The 17,316-nt window shown below is 41.0% G+C and overlaps 2 protein-coding genes across 2 annotated transcripts; one reads left to right on the top strand and one right to left on the bottom strand.

Annotated features, from left to right (window-relative positions):
- Positions 1-6,182: 6,182 nt before the first annotated feature.
- On the bottom strand, positions 6,183-8,896 carry LOC112165443 (G-type lectin S-receptor-like serine/threonine-protein kinase LECRK3). Its single transcript, XM_024301948.2, has one exon. The coding sequence runs from the start codon at positions 8,711-8,713 to the stop codon at positions 6,341-6,343; it is 2,373 nt and encodes a 790-aa protein (XP_024157716.1). The 5' UTR covers positions 8,714-8,896; the 3' UTR covers positions 6,183-6,340.
- A 1,392-nt stretch (positions 8,897-10,288) lies between these two features.
- On the top strand, positions 10,289-10,896 carry LOC112165446 (histone H3.2). Its single transcript, XM_024301951.2, has one exon. It carries the CDS (start codon positions 10,373-10,375, stop codon positions 10,781-10,783), a length of 411 nt encoding a protein of 136 aa, XP_024157719.1. The 5' UTR covers positions 10,289-10,372; the 3' UTR covers positions 10,784-10,896.
- Positions 10,897-17,316: the final 6,420 nt, after the last annotated feature.

Genomic DNA, 17,316 nt, shown 5'->3' with positions numbered 1-17,316 from the left:
CCCTTTAGGGGTTCGCCACGTGTCAACCACCATTAGACGAAGCGTCTGGTAGAGGCCATCACTTGTAGAGGGAAGACACCAATCGTCACCGAAGTCCGCTAAGCGAAACCCCGCTAGCGGAACTTCTCACTTGTCACTTTCCAAGTACCGAAGTCCGCTGAGCGAAGCCCCGCTAGCGGAACTTCTCACTTGTCACTTTCCAAGTACCGAAGTCCGCTGAGCGAAACCCCGCTAGCGGAACTTCTCACTTTGTCACTTTCCAAGTACCGAAGTCCGCTGAGCGAAACCCCGCTAGCGGAACATATCACTTGTCACTTTCCAAGTACCGAAGTCCGCTGAGCGAAACCCCGCTAGCAGAACTTCTCACTTGTCATCTTCTCACTTGACACCTGTCGAATTCTCCTATGAGCGGATCCCCGCTAGAAAACTTCCACTTGTCAAGTCGCAAGGGCCAGCCTCAGCTATATGTGGCACCGCCAGCAGCACCCCTTCCATCTTGCAAAACATGTGCGTTGCTGGGCGCAACTCCGCTCACTAACTACCACCAAACACGTCTATGCGACGCTGTTTCCTGCTACATCCAGCGGGGGGTATCAACCAGGGCGAATCCCGAGGCTACGCCTCATTCTAACAGCGACCGCAATGCGGCGTTACGGTTAGATCGTCCCTATGGGACACGGGGACTTGTCAACAGTCTACGACGACCCTGATCAGGTACGTTGACTCCCGTCACCTGGGTACTAAGATTGGGCTCGCTACCCAACACCCTCTGCTCCGCGCAGCTTCCCCTCAACAAACAATTTGCCGACCATCCGGAGGTCCGTCTTGGCTAGGGAGTGGGGGACTCCCTGGCAGGCCTGGCAGGGGCCCACCCGAAAAGGTATAAAGCGTTTGCTCAGTAAATCCATGGTTGACAAAGCACTGACGCTAATTATGCTGTTGCAAGTCTAGCGGAAGTAACGCTTCACACCGCCGATCAACTCCCTAACCAAGATTGCCCTCCTTGACTGGGGACTTAGGGGACTTGTACCTACATGTGCCAGAACGAGCATAATTAGCTATAATGAGCCACGCTCATTGTACCGCCAGAGGTACCGACTCCCACCAAAGGGGTGACCTGCTAAGGTACAACCAGGCAGGCTACCGCTTAAGCCCTGGACCGCCCCCAGATCACCGCTGACGCGCCGCGTCAAGATAGCATCAGAAGCTCCAGACGCTGGGAACCGAAGCACATCAGTCCCACATCGGAAACAAGAAGAAGATTAACCTCTTCCTCAACTATAAAAGGTTCTCTCCTCTCTCCTCATTAATTACGCAATTACTACTCATTTATTGTTATGCTGCGCATATACAGTGACTGACTTAGGCATCGGAGAAGTGAAGACCGCCCAACGCGGTCTCCTTCTGACGCCCTGTCTATCGTGTTGCAGCAAACAACAGTCACCTAATCCCAGGAGTAGCGGTCCGGCCACCAGACCCGCGTTAAGCAAGGAATCGGCTCCTGCCGGACTTGAGCATTAACAGTATTTCATTCCAATTTGCATTGTAGAGGTCGAATTAACGATTTTCATTTCTAGGGTTCTTGAGTTTCGGGGCTGTTCTTCACCGGCTGGATTCGACTCCTTCAAGGTAAAATTGGAATGTGTTGCTGTTGGGAAAATTGTTGGGTCTGTTGTGTTGATGCTATTGCCGGAATTTGGTGGTTATCGGAGGTAGTGGTCGCCGGCGCGTGGACCCCACCCGCTGCCACTGTGGGTGGCGCGTAGAGCTACGCTTTAATTGTAGTTTTAGTTCCATAAATCCTATATTGATTGTAGAATTTGATACATGAAGTTTGGTAGAAATTGGAGGAATTACGAATTGAGTATAAATGGTTAATTATCGATTTACGTGAATTCGATCGCCGAATTTCTTTCGAATTCACTTTAGATCTTATAACGATGAATGAATAATGTTGGAGTATTATGGATGGATATTGTGGAGAGTTGAGGAGTTGGATTTTTTTGGAAGGGGGATGTTTTAAATTTCCATTTCTAAGTATAGTAAAGTTAAATTTCCGTCCTGTAAAATATATAAATTTATGAGTGTTATTCGTACAGGACAAGGGGAGTCTCCATACGAGGAAAATCCCAAGCGACGTCAGGATTGACCGCATACTGTGAGTGGACTTTTATTTTCAAAGAATGATGCATGCTTTATTTATTTACTTCCGAATGATAAATTACTTATCGTATTACGTCTTCGAATTTATGATTAGTTTCGGATATTATTTTTGCTATGCGCGGATTTAAAATTTATACTCCACTTTATTTTCAAATTATCCGCCAAAGTGAAATGTTGGTTTATTATGGATCTTTCTCACTTACTTATTCTTAGATTGAGAAAAACTTGGCGTGCGGGGTCACGTCTTTGCACATTTGGATTCTTATCTCGTGAGAAGTGTGGGGAAGCTATACGGATTTATAGGTTTTCGACGATTTTCTTCCTCACCATACGCGGGTCATATGATTAGGTCTCCTCCTCACTTACTTTGTGTTTGTGAGTGGCAGTTGAGGTAGCCTTTCTCCTCCTCACGTGGGTGGTAGTCGAGGTAATGTTCTCCTCCTCGCACAATCTATGTGTGAGTGGCAGTCGAGGGTAGGTAGAGCCTGAGAGGCTCCATTCCCGTACGGTGAACTCTCTTCCCTGTATCCTTTTATTGTTGTTTTTGACTAGCGGGGCTAGTCCGATTTCCGTTTAACCAGCGGGGCTGGTCCTATTTCTTGAGCATCGGAATTTCAATTCTCCCTTATGGTTATTCGCGACTAGCCCCATTTTTTTTTAGCGGAGCTTCTCATGGTTTGTTTTCATAATTATTGCATGCATCGGAAGTTTTTAATGAAATAATTGTGGGAAAGTATAAAAATCCTTTTTGTTTAAAATTGTTTATTTTTGTCCACTCACGCTAACGTTTTTATATACTTTTCCCCTGGGCCCTTTGGTTTCAAATGCCCAGATTGCAGTATTGCTACTTGGCGTACGAGAGTGAGCCATAGTGACCGCACCTGCTTCCGCCATCACATTCTGTAGGTTACCTGTTTAGCCTACTGCACTCCTTGTCCATTTACATTCCTAGAATGCTCTGATTACTATGGGATATGTGACCCAAACTTGTATGAATTATATTTGAGGTCTATGACCTAACTTTGGTGATTGTGGTATCTTTTACCTTTTGGAGATTATGTATGATATTATTATCTTTGATATGGGATTTGTTGAATTATGGGAGCAGGGTGGCTCCAGGAGTTTGTGGTTGGATCATTAGAAGTGAATTTTGGTTTTCCGCAGGTTATTGGGTTTCTATTTTTAGGGGTGGTTATGCCGAAATTTTCGGTAAACCTTCTTTAAAGGTGGGTCCCGCATGGCCACTTCGGATTCCAGGGTGGAATCCGGGGACGGACCCTGTCAGGAAATATGCATCTACATTGGATTAGCTTCTGACACATGAGATTTGGTGAAGGATCCTCCCTAGCACCCGACATTCCCATTTATATTGTTTACGCTTTTATTAATTTCTTTGCATTTTTATTAGTTACTCTACATTTCATTACTTTTTGTTATGTTAAAATCAACTCACAAACATTGAACTATTCCACTCATTTGTGCATATCCACCACTAGGTTCTTAGTTTTGATTAGGTTTTGGTGAAAATCAAAGCCGAGCATTGCTAAGGCTTGGTGCCTTAGATTAGTTTTATTTTATTTTATTAGTTTTATTTCCTTTTTTTGCTAAGTGTCTTTATTTCCAATTACCCAAGGATTGTGGGTTAGCCACTAATCCCCGTGGTACGATAAATCTTGGGTACAATATTGCCCTATCTTGACAACGATACGTACGCTTGCAAGAGTTTATGTATCAAGTCAATGGATGACGTGCAGGTGGCAACAATCATCATGTTTTTTTTTTTTTTTGAAAGAAAAGTTCATTGATCTAGCGATTAAAATTGCTTAAGAGGGCATCCCAATGGGGAGCATACAAAGGGCAGAAATACCTAAGACTTTGAGCTAAGCTAGAACAAACTGGTTGATGTACTACATCAACCAATTGTTCTTGTACAATTAAATTCTGCTCTAAAACTTTTCTAGAGAAATTAGTAAATTCTAAAGGTAAGTCCTCATTGTCTTCAAGATAATTACCAACAACGAAACTATTGTCATGATCTTGAGAACTGTAAACCCAACAATCAAAATTTAAGATCTAGGCATATAGAAGATCAGTAGACCAACGAAGACTAGACTCGACCCAACATAAGGGACACTACTCGCCAAAGCACACAATTGTGATACTCACGGCATGACTATACCGAGCCTTTTTATAGAATCTAGAAATGCTCAATCCACCTGAAAACAAACACAGCACATCTAGAAACTTTGTCCAAATTAACATAGAAGCAAGCGAGGAGTCACCTGGGTCCCAGATCTAGACCCATGGAAAGGTCTGGCCCAGCAGATGGGCCCAACTGCAGCCCGTAAGGAGAACCCAGATTACTTTGGGCACCCCACGCAGAGAAACCAAGAACCACCGCCGGCTACTACCTGACGGGATTTGCAACCATTTACGCCACCAGAACAAGAGCAACCACCAAGGGATAACCTAGCTGCCACCTTGCAGGAGAGCAGAAGCATGCCTAGCCCAATATAGACATCGCCGCTCGAACCAGACCGGACTGAACTCCACCAGTCGTGCCTGCACCAGTACAAACCAGATCAACCCGCTTGTTGACCAATCTCTCCTCCACCACTCGTCGACGAGGAGCGGCTGCAATCCACCTATAGGACCACCAAGATCTCACAACACCAGAGAGCCCCAAACCTGAAGCCATAGCGCAAAGGACACCCGACCAATCAGATCCCTTGCCGTCGTCGGAAAATAGTCCCTCGAAGGATGAATGGCATGCAGCCATAGTGAAGAGAACTCGTACGCTGGAGCGAACGCTGGAGAGGAGGTGAAGGAGCCCTCCAAATAGGATACCCATCGGTGGTGGCGCTAGGGTTTAGAGAGCTATCGCTCTCTCCCATCTTGTTTATTGTTATTTCTCTTTCTTTTTCTTCTTTTCTTCAATTTTCTTCAAAGTAATATCGTAGACATTCTCGTTCTTGATCGTGTTCCATTTCTTGCCGATATTGACCATGTTTGACAGCGCCAACTAGTTCGTCATTTTGTCGGAAACTCCATTTTACTCCAATTTCGCACAACTTCTCTCGTTTTCACAATTCCGCTTATTTCCTACAAAATAAATAAAAATGAATTAATTATATATTAATTAACATGTGTATTTGCTTAATTCTTGTGTTTTAGATACAATTACATACATAAAAATACGTGTAATCAATCCGGCTATGTGACTTTATAAAAGATGTTGGACCAGAAAAGCTAAGAACAACCTATGCAATTATAGTGAGAAATCTATGTGAGTTTGCAGAACAGTGTAAAGAAGATAAGATGTGAGTTTAGCCACATATGCACTACCTGAAAGTCTGAAACGTGGAACAATGTTTTCTACACCATGTCAATGACATAGTTGCAACATTAATACTTGTGGGTCATTACTTCTTTTTCATGAGAACCAATCTCAACAATCTTTGATTGCCACCGTCAAAGTTCTTTTTTTTTGTTCAATGAATGTGTGTGTGAAGTTCCGTTCCACAAAAGTAAGGAATTGTTATTCCTAGTCTTTGATTGCCACCGAGCACCGTTAAAGTTCTTTTTTTTTTGTTCAATGAATGTGTGTGTGAAGTTCCATTCCACAAAAGTAAAGAATTGTTATTCCTTGGTCAAAAAGGAGCTGGAGGATGAATTGAAGATTGAAGTTGAGGATAAACGTTTATGTATGATGAATATGAATTCATGAAATCACTATCTACGATCTCCAAGAGTTTGAGGATTCCTTAAGGAGTGAAACCGATAAGTTCAGAGCAATTTATGAGAAATTCCGCGAGGATGGATTAAAGCTTTATTATTATTATTATTCTTAGCACCACACCGATAAGTTCAGAGCAATTTATGAGAAAACGTCGAAAACCACCGCTTACACTTAGCACCATAACGAACACAGCGAGATGATTATCAGGATCTAGAGCCTATAAAGATTCCGGTACTTCGACCATGAATTCCGGTCCCGATCAGAACCTGGCTCGTGATGCCATGAAAGAGTTATATGAAAAATGAAGAAAAGCAGAAGAATGTATTCTTTCAATTGTACTAATAGATTGTCATGCATTGAGAAATCTCAAACAGTAATCCCAAAACTATTATACATGCATTGCCAAACATTATTGTAATAATTTGAATCGATCACAAACTAATGTGCAGTGTCAAAAAGTATAGAACTTGTAAGAGATTGATCTGGTGGTTTTGGGACTTCGACAGTTCCTTCAAGCATATGAATGGTTTTCTTCATGGTAGGTCTCAGTGATGGATTTTCCTGAATGCACCACATTGCGATCATCACGTACTTCTCCATCATCTTGACGTCTTTAATTGCCTCATCATTTTTCTCCAACAAAAGATGTAGTTTCTTATGCTTATAGCAGTCGTATGCCCAGTCAGCAAGTATTATTTGATCTTGATCTTCTGCTTCTTCGTCGAATTTCTTCCTGCAGCAAATGATTTCTAACAACAAAATACCAAAGCTGTAGACATCCACCTTTGCTGTGATAGGTAAGTTCTTGAACCATTCGGGTGCCACATACCCTTTTGTTCCCCTAATTCCTGTAATAGTTCGAGTCTGGTCCAGTCTCAAAAGCTTGGCTAATCCAAAATCGGAGATCCTTGCTGTGAATGAGTCGTCTAGAAGAATGTTTTGAGGCTTAATGTCGCAATGTACAATTTGGTTGCTGCACTCCTCATGCAAATACAAGAGCCCTCTGGCAATACCCAATGCAATTTGCCTTCTTTGGTACCAATTTGGCCTTGTCTCTCCGAAAAGGAAGCTTGCTAGAGTACCGTTGCTCATAAACTCATACACAAGAATTCGGTGCTGCTCCTCGTTGCAATATCCAAGTAGTTGGACTAAATTCCTGTGATTTGTTCTCCCAATTGCTCTCACTTCAGCATTGAATTCCAAATCACTTTCTCTAACCTGCTTCGCGTCTAAAATTTTGACTGCAACACATTTTCCCTCGTCACATGCTAAAACTCCTTTGAAAACTGTCGCAGAAGCACCGTGGCCTAGTTCTTCCTTGAACTCACGCGTAGCTTCTTTTAGCTCCTCATAAGTGAAATACTTCAAGTTCATGCCTTGGTAATTAGGAGGAACCGCCACAGCTTTTCTAGAATACATTCGAGAAACAACCACATATGTGATCAGAGGTAAGATGAAGTTCAGTATCCCCAAGCTACTAAGGAGCACTGATCCAACAATGATCAAAATTGAATCATCTTTCTTTTTTGAAGTAGAATTGTGTTTCCTAAATTTGACAAGTGCTATCGTCCCACGATCACTAGAATCAAGCATAGCATTCTTAAAAGGGAGTCCCTTTTTAAAACACTTGCTGGCGTTATTGAAAATGGCAACAGCACAAAAGCAATCCTCTAGGCAACTCTGTCTGCACGAATCCTCAGACCCTTGAATTTGCTCATAATCCAAAAGCGGAAAATTTGTGTTTGGCACCTTTTGAAAGTCAAAATCATCCGCCGGTGCGTTGCAGCTTTGTGGAACGAAGTCCTGTTTGCATCCTTTGAGCTCATCATTTGGATCAATAAAACTGTAACCCTTTGGACATGCACAAGTATTATCAACCCTATACAAGCTGTTGAACCCACACCCACCGCTTCCTACCTTTTCGACAATTGACAAAGAGATATTTGGCGGTATGAAAGAAGAAGTAGACCAAGCCATAGGCCACCTTTCCTCGCTTGTACTGCTGCTTTTAGGGTAAACATAGTGCCTCAAAACTCCATCGTAGTCGAGTGTTGCTCGCTGGTAGAAATCTTGCGTTGCAATGGGGTTGCCTGATATTGTATTAAGTATTGTCCCATTCTCCGATGTAAGGTAAATAAGGCCAGACTGATTGAAGATGACTTGAAATCCAATTTCAGTATTTTTGACTGACCAATATGCGAAATTGGCAGAATCTTGAGGGAAATTTGTCGTGTAAAGCATGAGATTTCCATCAGGTTGTAGTGAAAAAATGAATCTACCTGTCGAGTAATTTGTCACCGTGAAGCGAGCAAAAAGTTTGCCACTTTGTTGTAGACTCTGTGTGGGAAGCATTGTGTCAGTTGGGTGATCAAAACTCTCCCACAAGTAGGTGGAGTTTCGGTTAGCCAGCACAAAATTTCCGGTGTCGAGCATAGCTGCATAGGAAACTCCGGTACTAGAAGAATTGGCAGACCATATTTGACTGCCCTTTGCATCATTGAGCACAAATCGGCGACCACTGGTGAGCTCAACTTTTGATCCTTGTGGCACAAGGCTGTCCCTATTGGCTGACCACACGATTGTTTTCTCTGGTATTTTATCGAACCAGATGGCTAGTAAGAAACCATCTTTCTCAATCTGTCGAAAACCAAAAGCAAACTTACCAGATGGGGATGGCCAGGAGGAGTTATCGTCGTTTTGTGCAGTGAGGGATGAGCCTAAAGATATGTTTTTCGACGTTTGAGCCATGGTGGAACAAAGAAGAAGCGCGAGAACGATGAAGCAAAGAAGGTATAGAAGATGAAAAGCCATTTACACACAGGAAAGAAGCTAGAGGATGAAGCAATTATTTGGCTACGTACAGATTGATCAAACTAGTATTGATGTATGGTGTAGGTTTGTCAAGGGCTTAAATTAATGGTTTTAGCACTAGAGTTAAAACTGAAGACTTTTCTTCAGTTTTTAGCTAATTGAATTGATCCTGGTAAGGTCGACCTGGTCATGATCAACAATGACATCAATGAATCAAATTAAAACTGGGCATGCTTTACACTGGGCATATGCTTTATGGTTGAGAAGTCTTTTTCAATGTTATATACAACTTCTTGGAAGCTGCATTTTCGATGCATGGAGGAAAAAGACTACACGGAAGTATGGCATGTCCCACCATTAAGTTTGATTATTATGCAAAGAAACACAGCTTATATGAGTTTCTTTGAGGCCACGTAGTCCATACAGGAACAGGTCAACAGGAGGTACAGTAGGTGTGCTTCGTAATGCTCATGGTCAATTACTTGCTGCCATCTCTAGTTATATGACTTTTGTTAGCTCGCCATTATGATGCAGACATGCAGTTAGAAGTAACTTGGGTTTAAAAGTAATAAATTCTAAAAAGATAAATTTGGAGTCTACTAGAGAATTTGAGAAAAATTTCTCATTTTATTAAATTTGATATCATAAACTCATTCTAATACAAAGCATGATGGTGTTTATATAGGCATCCAAAACTCTAAATCATAATCTATCAATCTTAAAGAATAGAAATAAAAAAAAAACTAAAACCTAATAACAAAGGGGTGAGGGTAAAATGGTATTAAAAAAATATATAAAAAAAAAAAAATCTTAATGGTGTATTAGAGAAGACCTCCTTAGAGTGTTTTTGGTAAGAGAGAATTAAAAAAACTTAATGGGGTAAGTGAGAAAAAAAATCTCTAAAAATGAGATAAATAGACAAAAACCCTATTATCTTCTTTTAAAAACAAAAAAACAAAAATTCGTGAACATATTTATTAAATTTTTATTTTTTCTAAAAATTTAATATATATTTTTTAATTAAGGAAAATTATGCGATATTAATTTTTTGGTAGTGACTTTTACGCGAGCCGTGAGGCGCCTACTCTCTCATAAAAAAAGAGGATCACTACACCCTGAAACCCATCACCCATCCCTTTTTTTAGACCTCAATTTGTCAATTTTTTCCCCCTATCTTTCATAGTTTTGCGAGAAAAAGAATTGAACGTAACAATTGAATGTGCATTTTGGGCCATTTTTTTTTTAAATGTCATTTTGTGTATCTTGTGATCCCAAAAAGCTTTTCTTTTAGGCTTATCACACAAACATTTGGGCCTAAACATATCTAAGACCTCATATGAACAGAACCGAGTGGGAGAACCAACGCGACTCAAACTTCTAAAACTCCCCGCTTTAACAAAGCAATCCCATTCGCGAGTTCCAGAGCACGCGGATCGCAATCCCTATAGTTCACAACAAAAACAAATCTATACCGTCCAAAACTAAAATTAACCAAATCAACGCTCCATATTCACCAAAAATTTCAAACCTCCCGCTTCTCCGTACCAACACCCCTATAAATACAACTCCCCATTTCTTCCCCAAATCCACGATTGAAATTCCAATCGCTTAAACCCGAAATTCCCAAAACCCTAACCCTAATCCTTCTTCTTGTTCACTATGGCTCGTACCAAGCAGACCGCTCGCAAGTCCACCGGAGGAAAGGCGCCGAGAAAACAGCTGGCGACCAAGGCTGCCAGGAAGTCGGCTCCGGCGACCGGAGGAGTGAAGAAGCCTCACCGGTTCAGGCCGGGAACGGTGGCGCTGAGAGAGATCAGGAAGTACCAGAAGAGCACGGAGCTTCTGATCCGAAAGCTTCCGTTCCAGAGGCTTGTCAGGGAGATTGCACAGGATTTCAAGACTGATCTCCGATTCCAGAGCAGCGCCGTGGCGGCGCTTCAGGAGGCAGCGGAGGCGTACCTGGTGGGGCTTTTCGAGGATACGAATCTCTGTGCTATTCATGCGAAGAGGGTTACTATTATGCCCAAGGATATTCAGCTTGCGAGGAGAATCAGAGGCGAGAGGGCTTAGATTATTGATCCACTCTGCTTTGGTATTTATAATTTGATGTAGATTTGGTTTTGTGCTTATTTAGATTGAGAAATCTGGTTTTGAAGATCTTAATGAAATGGGTTTTGGGGATAGCTGTTGCCCTCTATGTGTTTGTGAAAATGACTCTTTCAATTGAATGATGCATTTTGTTTTGATTCTGTGCAAACCAAATGAAGTACTGGGTCCTGTTGACAGAATCGAAAGGTGAAACTCGTTTGCTTGCAGTTGTGGTGAAAAATTGGTTCAATGCAAATGGTCATGGTGTTTCTGTGATATTAGGGATTTCTATCTCAAAGTGCATACATGATTTTATCTCTCAGTGAACAATGACTGTTGAATGAACATTGGAAACTCTTACGAAACAATGTTTTGTACTGAGACATTGATATATCAGAATGACTAAGTTGGATGGTTTTGACTCCTTGATGAAGAAACACAAGTAAAGTTTTACTCACTTAAGTTGAGTATGTAAATGAGGATGGAACTGGCGGAGATGAGACTTCGGCAATTCCTTCAAGCATCAGTATGACTTTCTTCATGGCGGGTCTCAGTGTTGGATCCTCTTGAATGCACCACAATGCGATCATCACGCATTTCTCCACATTTGTGACGTCGTTCATCGCCTCATGATCGTTCTCTACTAACAGATGCAATTTCATTTGGTAGCAATCATAGGCCCAATCAGCTAGTATCATATTATCTTCATTGTCAGCATGTTCTTCAAGATGATTTCTGCAGCAAATAACCTCTAATAGCAAAATGCCGTAGCTGTAAACATCCACCTTTACTGTGATAGGTATCTTTGAACCATTCAGTTGCCACATACCCTCTTGTTCCCCCTGATTACCGTTGCGGTTCGAGTCTGGTCTGTTCTCAAAAGCTTTGCCAATCCAAAGTCGGAGATTCTTGCTGTGAAGGAGTCACCTAGAAGAATGTTTTAAGGCTTAATGTCGCAATGTACGATTTGGCTGAGTCGATTTTCCTTTTAGTTCTTTCTGTTTTTCACTGAAGAGCCTAGACCCTATTGCAAAAATGATAGGCAACTAATTTAGTGTTGTTATCTGTAGACTCTCAGATAAGGTTGTATACTGCTGGATTCTTTTATGCAAAAGTTTTTCATTTGATACCTCCAGCGACCAAAATGCTTATTGTTCATGTTTTCCACAGATTTTGTGGCTATTTGCTGTATTTTGTTCGTTCGTAGCTCTGCCAACTCACTCTTGGCTTTGGCTCATTGCTTTTTTTTTTTTTTTTGAGGTTCTTCTGATCATTTATAAGCTCAAATGGTTGTTTTATATGTAATTTCTTTATTCAGGGCACGATCTGCTGCACGAATGGGTTTTCTTCTTTGACTTTCTTCTGATATCCCACGTAAAGTCACCAAGTAAATGCTTTCTCAGAAGTCAGAAGTTCTGACTCACTTTAACGGGTTGCAACCCAATTTAACCTGGTACCTGATCATGTACCTCCGTCCATTTTTTTTTTCATGATGATAAACAGGGTTCTAGATTGAGATAAATCGATAATGGACAGATAAATATTGAATCGTGTATTCTGGACACATTTTTTGTTTTGGTTTTGTAGAATTAGTAAGATTGCATAGCAGCCATATAGTAGTCACTGCTAACCAAGTAACGAGTATGGTAGCTGAAAATGTATTGCAAGGCCAATGAAGTGTTGTCAGATTTGGGGTTTGATTGCGTATTGAAAATTGAAAATTTCTACTTTGGCATTGATAAACCTTGATTTCATGTAAAAATAGAACCAATAAAATGAATAATGAAGACTGATTAGCAAATTCATTCCATGGTTTGCTCCTTAACTACAGCATTGAGGGTCATTTACTTGTATAGGAGTTTCATTTAGATTAGATTGTAAGTAATCAACTCTGCCATTTTAGATTAGACTTCGATTTTAGAGTTCAGTTCTTAAATAAAGATTCCAAAGTTAAAAGGTTTACTACAATTGCGTTTCTTTTAATTAGCTGATATCTATCTTATTGTAAATTTGTAATAGTATGTTGTTTGACTTGTTTCGTATAACAATGTGAGTGTCAATGTTACTGGGCATTATGAATCATGGAATGTGTTGTTTGACCACTGTGATTTTAACGATTACTGTATGGTTTTTGGTTGTCGAGAATTGATTGCATTGGACTACTGGGAGAATGGGAGTTGTAAAGGCGAACCCGCATTTGGACTCATCATCTAGGACAGTAGCATCACTTACTGGCAGTAATTCTGAATCAAGAGAGGGCAAGAAGCCCTTGGAAATTGGTGAGTGTTCTTAGGGTATTTCAAGAACTGTATAGATTAAATTTGCTGGAAATCGGAACTGTGGACTAAACCCCAAACCCTATGTTTGGCTCCAAAATCAGTTGGCTTGCAAACTGTCTCTTTTGAGCGTGTGTGCAGGCGTGCCAGCACCGTGGGGTGTAGTCGTCGGGGGAGTCCCTTGACCTGACTTCTTCTTCAAGCATTGTGGACGAGGAGAGCACCAACCTCGCCACAAGGTTCTTCTCTAGCCTTCCGAGAAAGGACTTCCTGCCTTACGGATAAGGACTTTGGATGTGATCTCTTCGCGTCACCGAATCGATACTCAACATTGTAGGTTGAGTAGAGCAATCACTGGGAAGTTTGGAGAAAGCACGGGTTTTGCTAAAGCGTGACTTTAGCTTCGCTGGGTTGCGAGGGCGTTACCCTTACTTCGCTGGTTGTATCGGTGGTAGTAGTACTGGCAGTCGGCTCGCGAGGAGACTAGGACTGGAAGCACGGTCGCCGGGTTGATCTGGTGATGCTGACAGTCGGCTCGTGGGGAGACTAGGACTGGCGTGCGGTCACCGAGTTTCAACAAGGTTGAAGGTTTGCTCCAGGGAGGCTTTGTAATCGCTGGGATTGATTGATTCGAGAGAGGTCTTTGTTTTATCCTTGAAACCTAGTATTTATAACTAGGGTTTTGACTGTTCCTTGCCATCAAAAGGATTATTAATTGAAGTTTCCTATTCAATCTCTGCTACTTGACTCCAGTAAGGTTTCGTTTTCCTCATGGATTACGGAATGGGCGAAGCTGTAACCCAAACCCAAGTAGGCGTATTTTTGGGCCGCAGGTATCGGCCCGCTATGCTAAATCCACTAAAGGATCTTGCCAAAATTACTTTTGGGCTCAAACACCCTATACATCATGTTCTCTTACTTTGCATTTCAGCTGGGTGGCTACACTCATGACATTCATACGACTTTGCATAGGAGTAAAGTCGACTGTCCACAGCTTGAGGTAAAATATTCTCAACCTCCTGGTGTGACTTTCCTATCTATGCTGAACTATTTTTTTTATTGTGACTTCTACTTATTGCGCAGGAAATGGCCACTGTCAGTTTTGATGGTGCAGTACTTGGACAAATTCCTGCAAGTATGTCATATCTTTGTGTTGGATCTTCTGGCAAGGCTGACAAGAAGAAAAAGAAGGGGAAAGATGCAAAAGTTATTCCCACTACTTTTGATTTAAAGTAATTACAAGTCTTCAGTTTATACAATATTAGGTTCTTCATACAATTGTCTGTAATATACTGGCATTATTCTTATTTTAGTGGAACCTATGACAGACATAAAGCATCCTAAACTTGTGTGTCAGTTAACAACAAACTATCATTTATTTGTTCAACTCAGATCATCTAAGATCAAGTAAGCTAAAGTTATATCTAAATGCTTTATTTATCTGTTCCGTATCATTGGCTTCATATTTTTTTTGGAGAAATGTCCCTTTCCAGAATATGCTGCGATGAGTCAGGATATCAGATTCCATAATAAATTTTGATATTTGACACCATCTGCTTTCACCATTCATTCGGTCCGCTCTTTGATTATCTAAGCAAGTTCTTCGTTACTCCACTTAGTTACAGGAAAAATTTCAGTATTTAGAGGATCATCATTGATTAAGCTTCATTGAATCCAATTCTTCATTTTTTATCTTTTGCACATAGCTGTAACTACATAAATTTACTACTAGCCTCATTGCTCATTGGAAGTTACATTCTTTTATAAGTCTACTGCTTCATGAAATTGAAGCAATAATTACTCTGTTTACATTGTTGACACGTCCTATACTTCATTCTATGCATTAAATTTGCTTAATCAGGTTCTTATATATTTGGTTTTAATGTAAAGATTTCATATCTATGATCATTAGGCATTGTAATGATATATCATTCAATTTTGGTTTTTCCAACCCCATTGCAGTTGTTGCATATCTTTCAGACAAAGAAATCTTTTATGTCGAAGATAAAGTCGGAGGAGTTCAATTATGGGATAGTTTCAGTCACCCTTGTTGGAAAGTAAATCTTGCAGTATTGTATTGGGATTGTCTTGATATGCAAGAATATATTGTATTCAGTTTTTGATTCGTTAGGATAGTCTGTATAGCATTTGATTCCAATTGTAATTGTAATAGCTTTCTTTCCTTACTGGCCTCCTAACTTGTTGGAGAACCACAAAGGTACAGTAGGTGACTTGTATATATGTTGCACGATTCAACATTCAGCCAAACAATCTTTTCTTATATGGTATCAGAGCAGGAATAATTCCTGGCTCTTCTTCTTCTCTCTGCCATCACTAGCAGCCTCTCCATTCCAATTTTTCTGCTAATTACAAGCAGCCTCTTCTGCTATTTAGTAGCAGCCTCGCAACTTCTTTTCAATGGCAATTGGTGACGAGTTTTTCTCTGAAACTCCTAATAGTGGGATTGGCACCTGCAACACTTCCTCTGATGAAACTGCCAATCCGCTGTTCCTTCATCATTCAGACCATCCCGGTCTTCTGCTTGTCTCTAAAAAATTATCAAGTGACAATTATAACTCATGGTGTCGCGCTATGAAGATATCCCTGAGTGCCAAGAATAAAATCGGCTTCATCAACAGAACCATTAAAGAACCCTCTGCAGAAAAGAAACCTGATGAACATGCACTATGGCAGAGATGCAATGACATGGTGCTTTCATGGATTCTCAACTCTCTTGAACCCGAGCTTCAAGATTCAGTGCTTTGCTGCACCACATCACATACTGTTTGGGAAGACATGCGAGAGAGATTCGCGTTGGGCAACGCCCCTCGCATATTTCAAGTTCAAAGAGACATTTACCTTATTCAACAAGGTCAATCATCTATTGCAGCGTACTACACAAAGCTAAAAGGCTTATGGGACGAGCTTGCTTCATACAACACTGCCACTTGCACTTGTGGAGCGCAAAATGATCGCAGTAAGTTTATGCAATTTGTTATGGGTTTAAATGAGTCTTATGCTGCTACTCGTGGACAGATTTTGTTGATGAACCCCTTGCCCTCCATGAGACAAGCTTATGCTTCCCTCGTCCAAGAAGAAAAGCAACGGGAACTTGGTTCCTCTCTTATTGCCCCATCCAACACCGCAGCAATGGCAGTATGCAGCGACTTTAGATCACAACCTCAGATGCAAGGGAATCAAGGCAATACCCAAGTAAGCAATTTTCGTCCTCGTGCCCCAATCAAGCATTGCACTTATTGTGGCAAGGATTATCATACTGAAGCAACTTGCCATAAAAAGCATGGTTTTTCTCCTGGTCATCGTCTCTACAAAGGACCTAAGGAAGCTAATTCTGCAAGACAACGTCAAGGAAGTCCCTCTGCTAATCATGTTGATGCTAACCCAACATTCAAGGAACTTCAAGGAATGCTTCCTTATCTTACTGAGGATCAGTACAAACAAGTAATAGCTGCCTTGACTCCTACACCACAAATCCCTCAAGCCAATGCTGCTTCTGCAACTGAATATGCTACAGGTTTGTTACATGTTGCTCCAAATCGTTGGATACTCGACAGCGGGGCAACTCATCATATTACTTCTTCTCCTACATCATTGATAAATATTAAGCATCCTTCTTTGGCACCTGTTTCTTTACCTAGTGGAGACACGGCTGGAATTACTATGACTGGATCAATTCGACTTAATGATTCTTTTCAATTAAATGATGTCCTCTGTGTGCCAAGTTTTAGAGTTGATCTTATGTCTGTTGGTAAAACAACCGATGATTTATCTTGTTCAGTGACATTTTTTCCATCTTGGTGTATTTTACAGGACTTGGCTATGAGGACGATGATTGGTGTGGGTAAGCGACGTGGTAACCTCTACTACCTTGTGGCGTTGGCTTCAACTTCTCCTTCATCTTACTTCACTTGCAATCTTATCATATCTTCTGATCTTTGGCATCGTCGTTTGGGTCACCTTTCCTCTGCTCGTCTCCAATTTTTAGCTAATAGTTCTCTCCATTTTAATTTTGATTCTAATCATAAATGTGACGTTTGTCCATTGGCGAAACAAACTCGCCAACCGTTTCCTTCTAGTTCAATTTCAACTTCGAAGTGTTTTTCCCTTATTCATTGTGATATTTGGGGACGTTATAAAATCTCTTCCCTTTCCGGTGCTCATTATTTCTTGACTATTGTGGATGATTTTTCCAGATTTTCATGGATTTTCTTAATGCGA

Source organism: Rosa chinensis, chromosome 5 (assembly GCF_002994745.2).
Source record: "Rosa chinensis cultivar Old Blush chromosome 5, RchiOBHm-V2, whole genome shotgun sequence".
Lineage (NCBI taxonomy): Eukaryota > Viridiplantae > Streptophyta > Magnoliopsida > Rosales > Rosaceae > Rosa > Rosa chinensis.
Note: the sequence above shows the minus strand (reverse complement) of the source record. Positions and strands in the feature narration are given on the sequence as shown.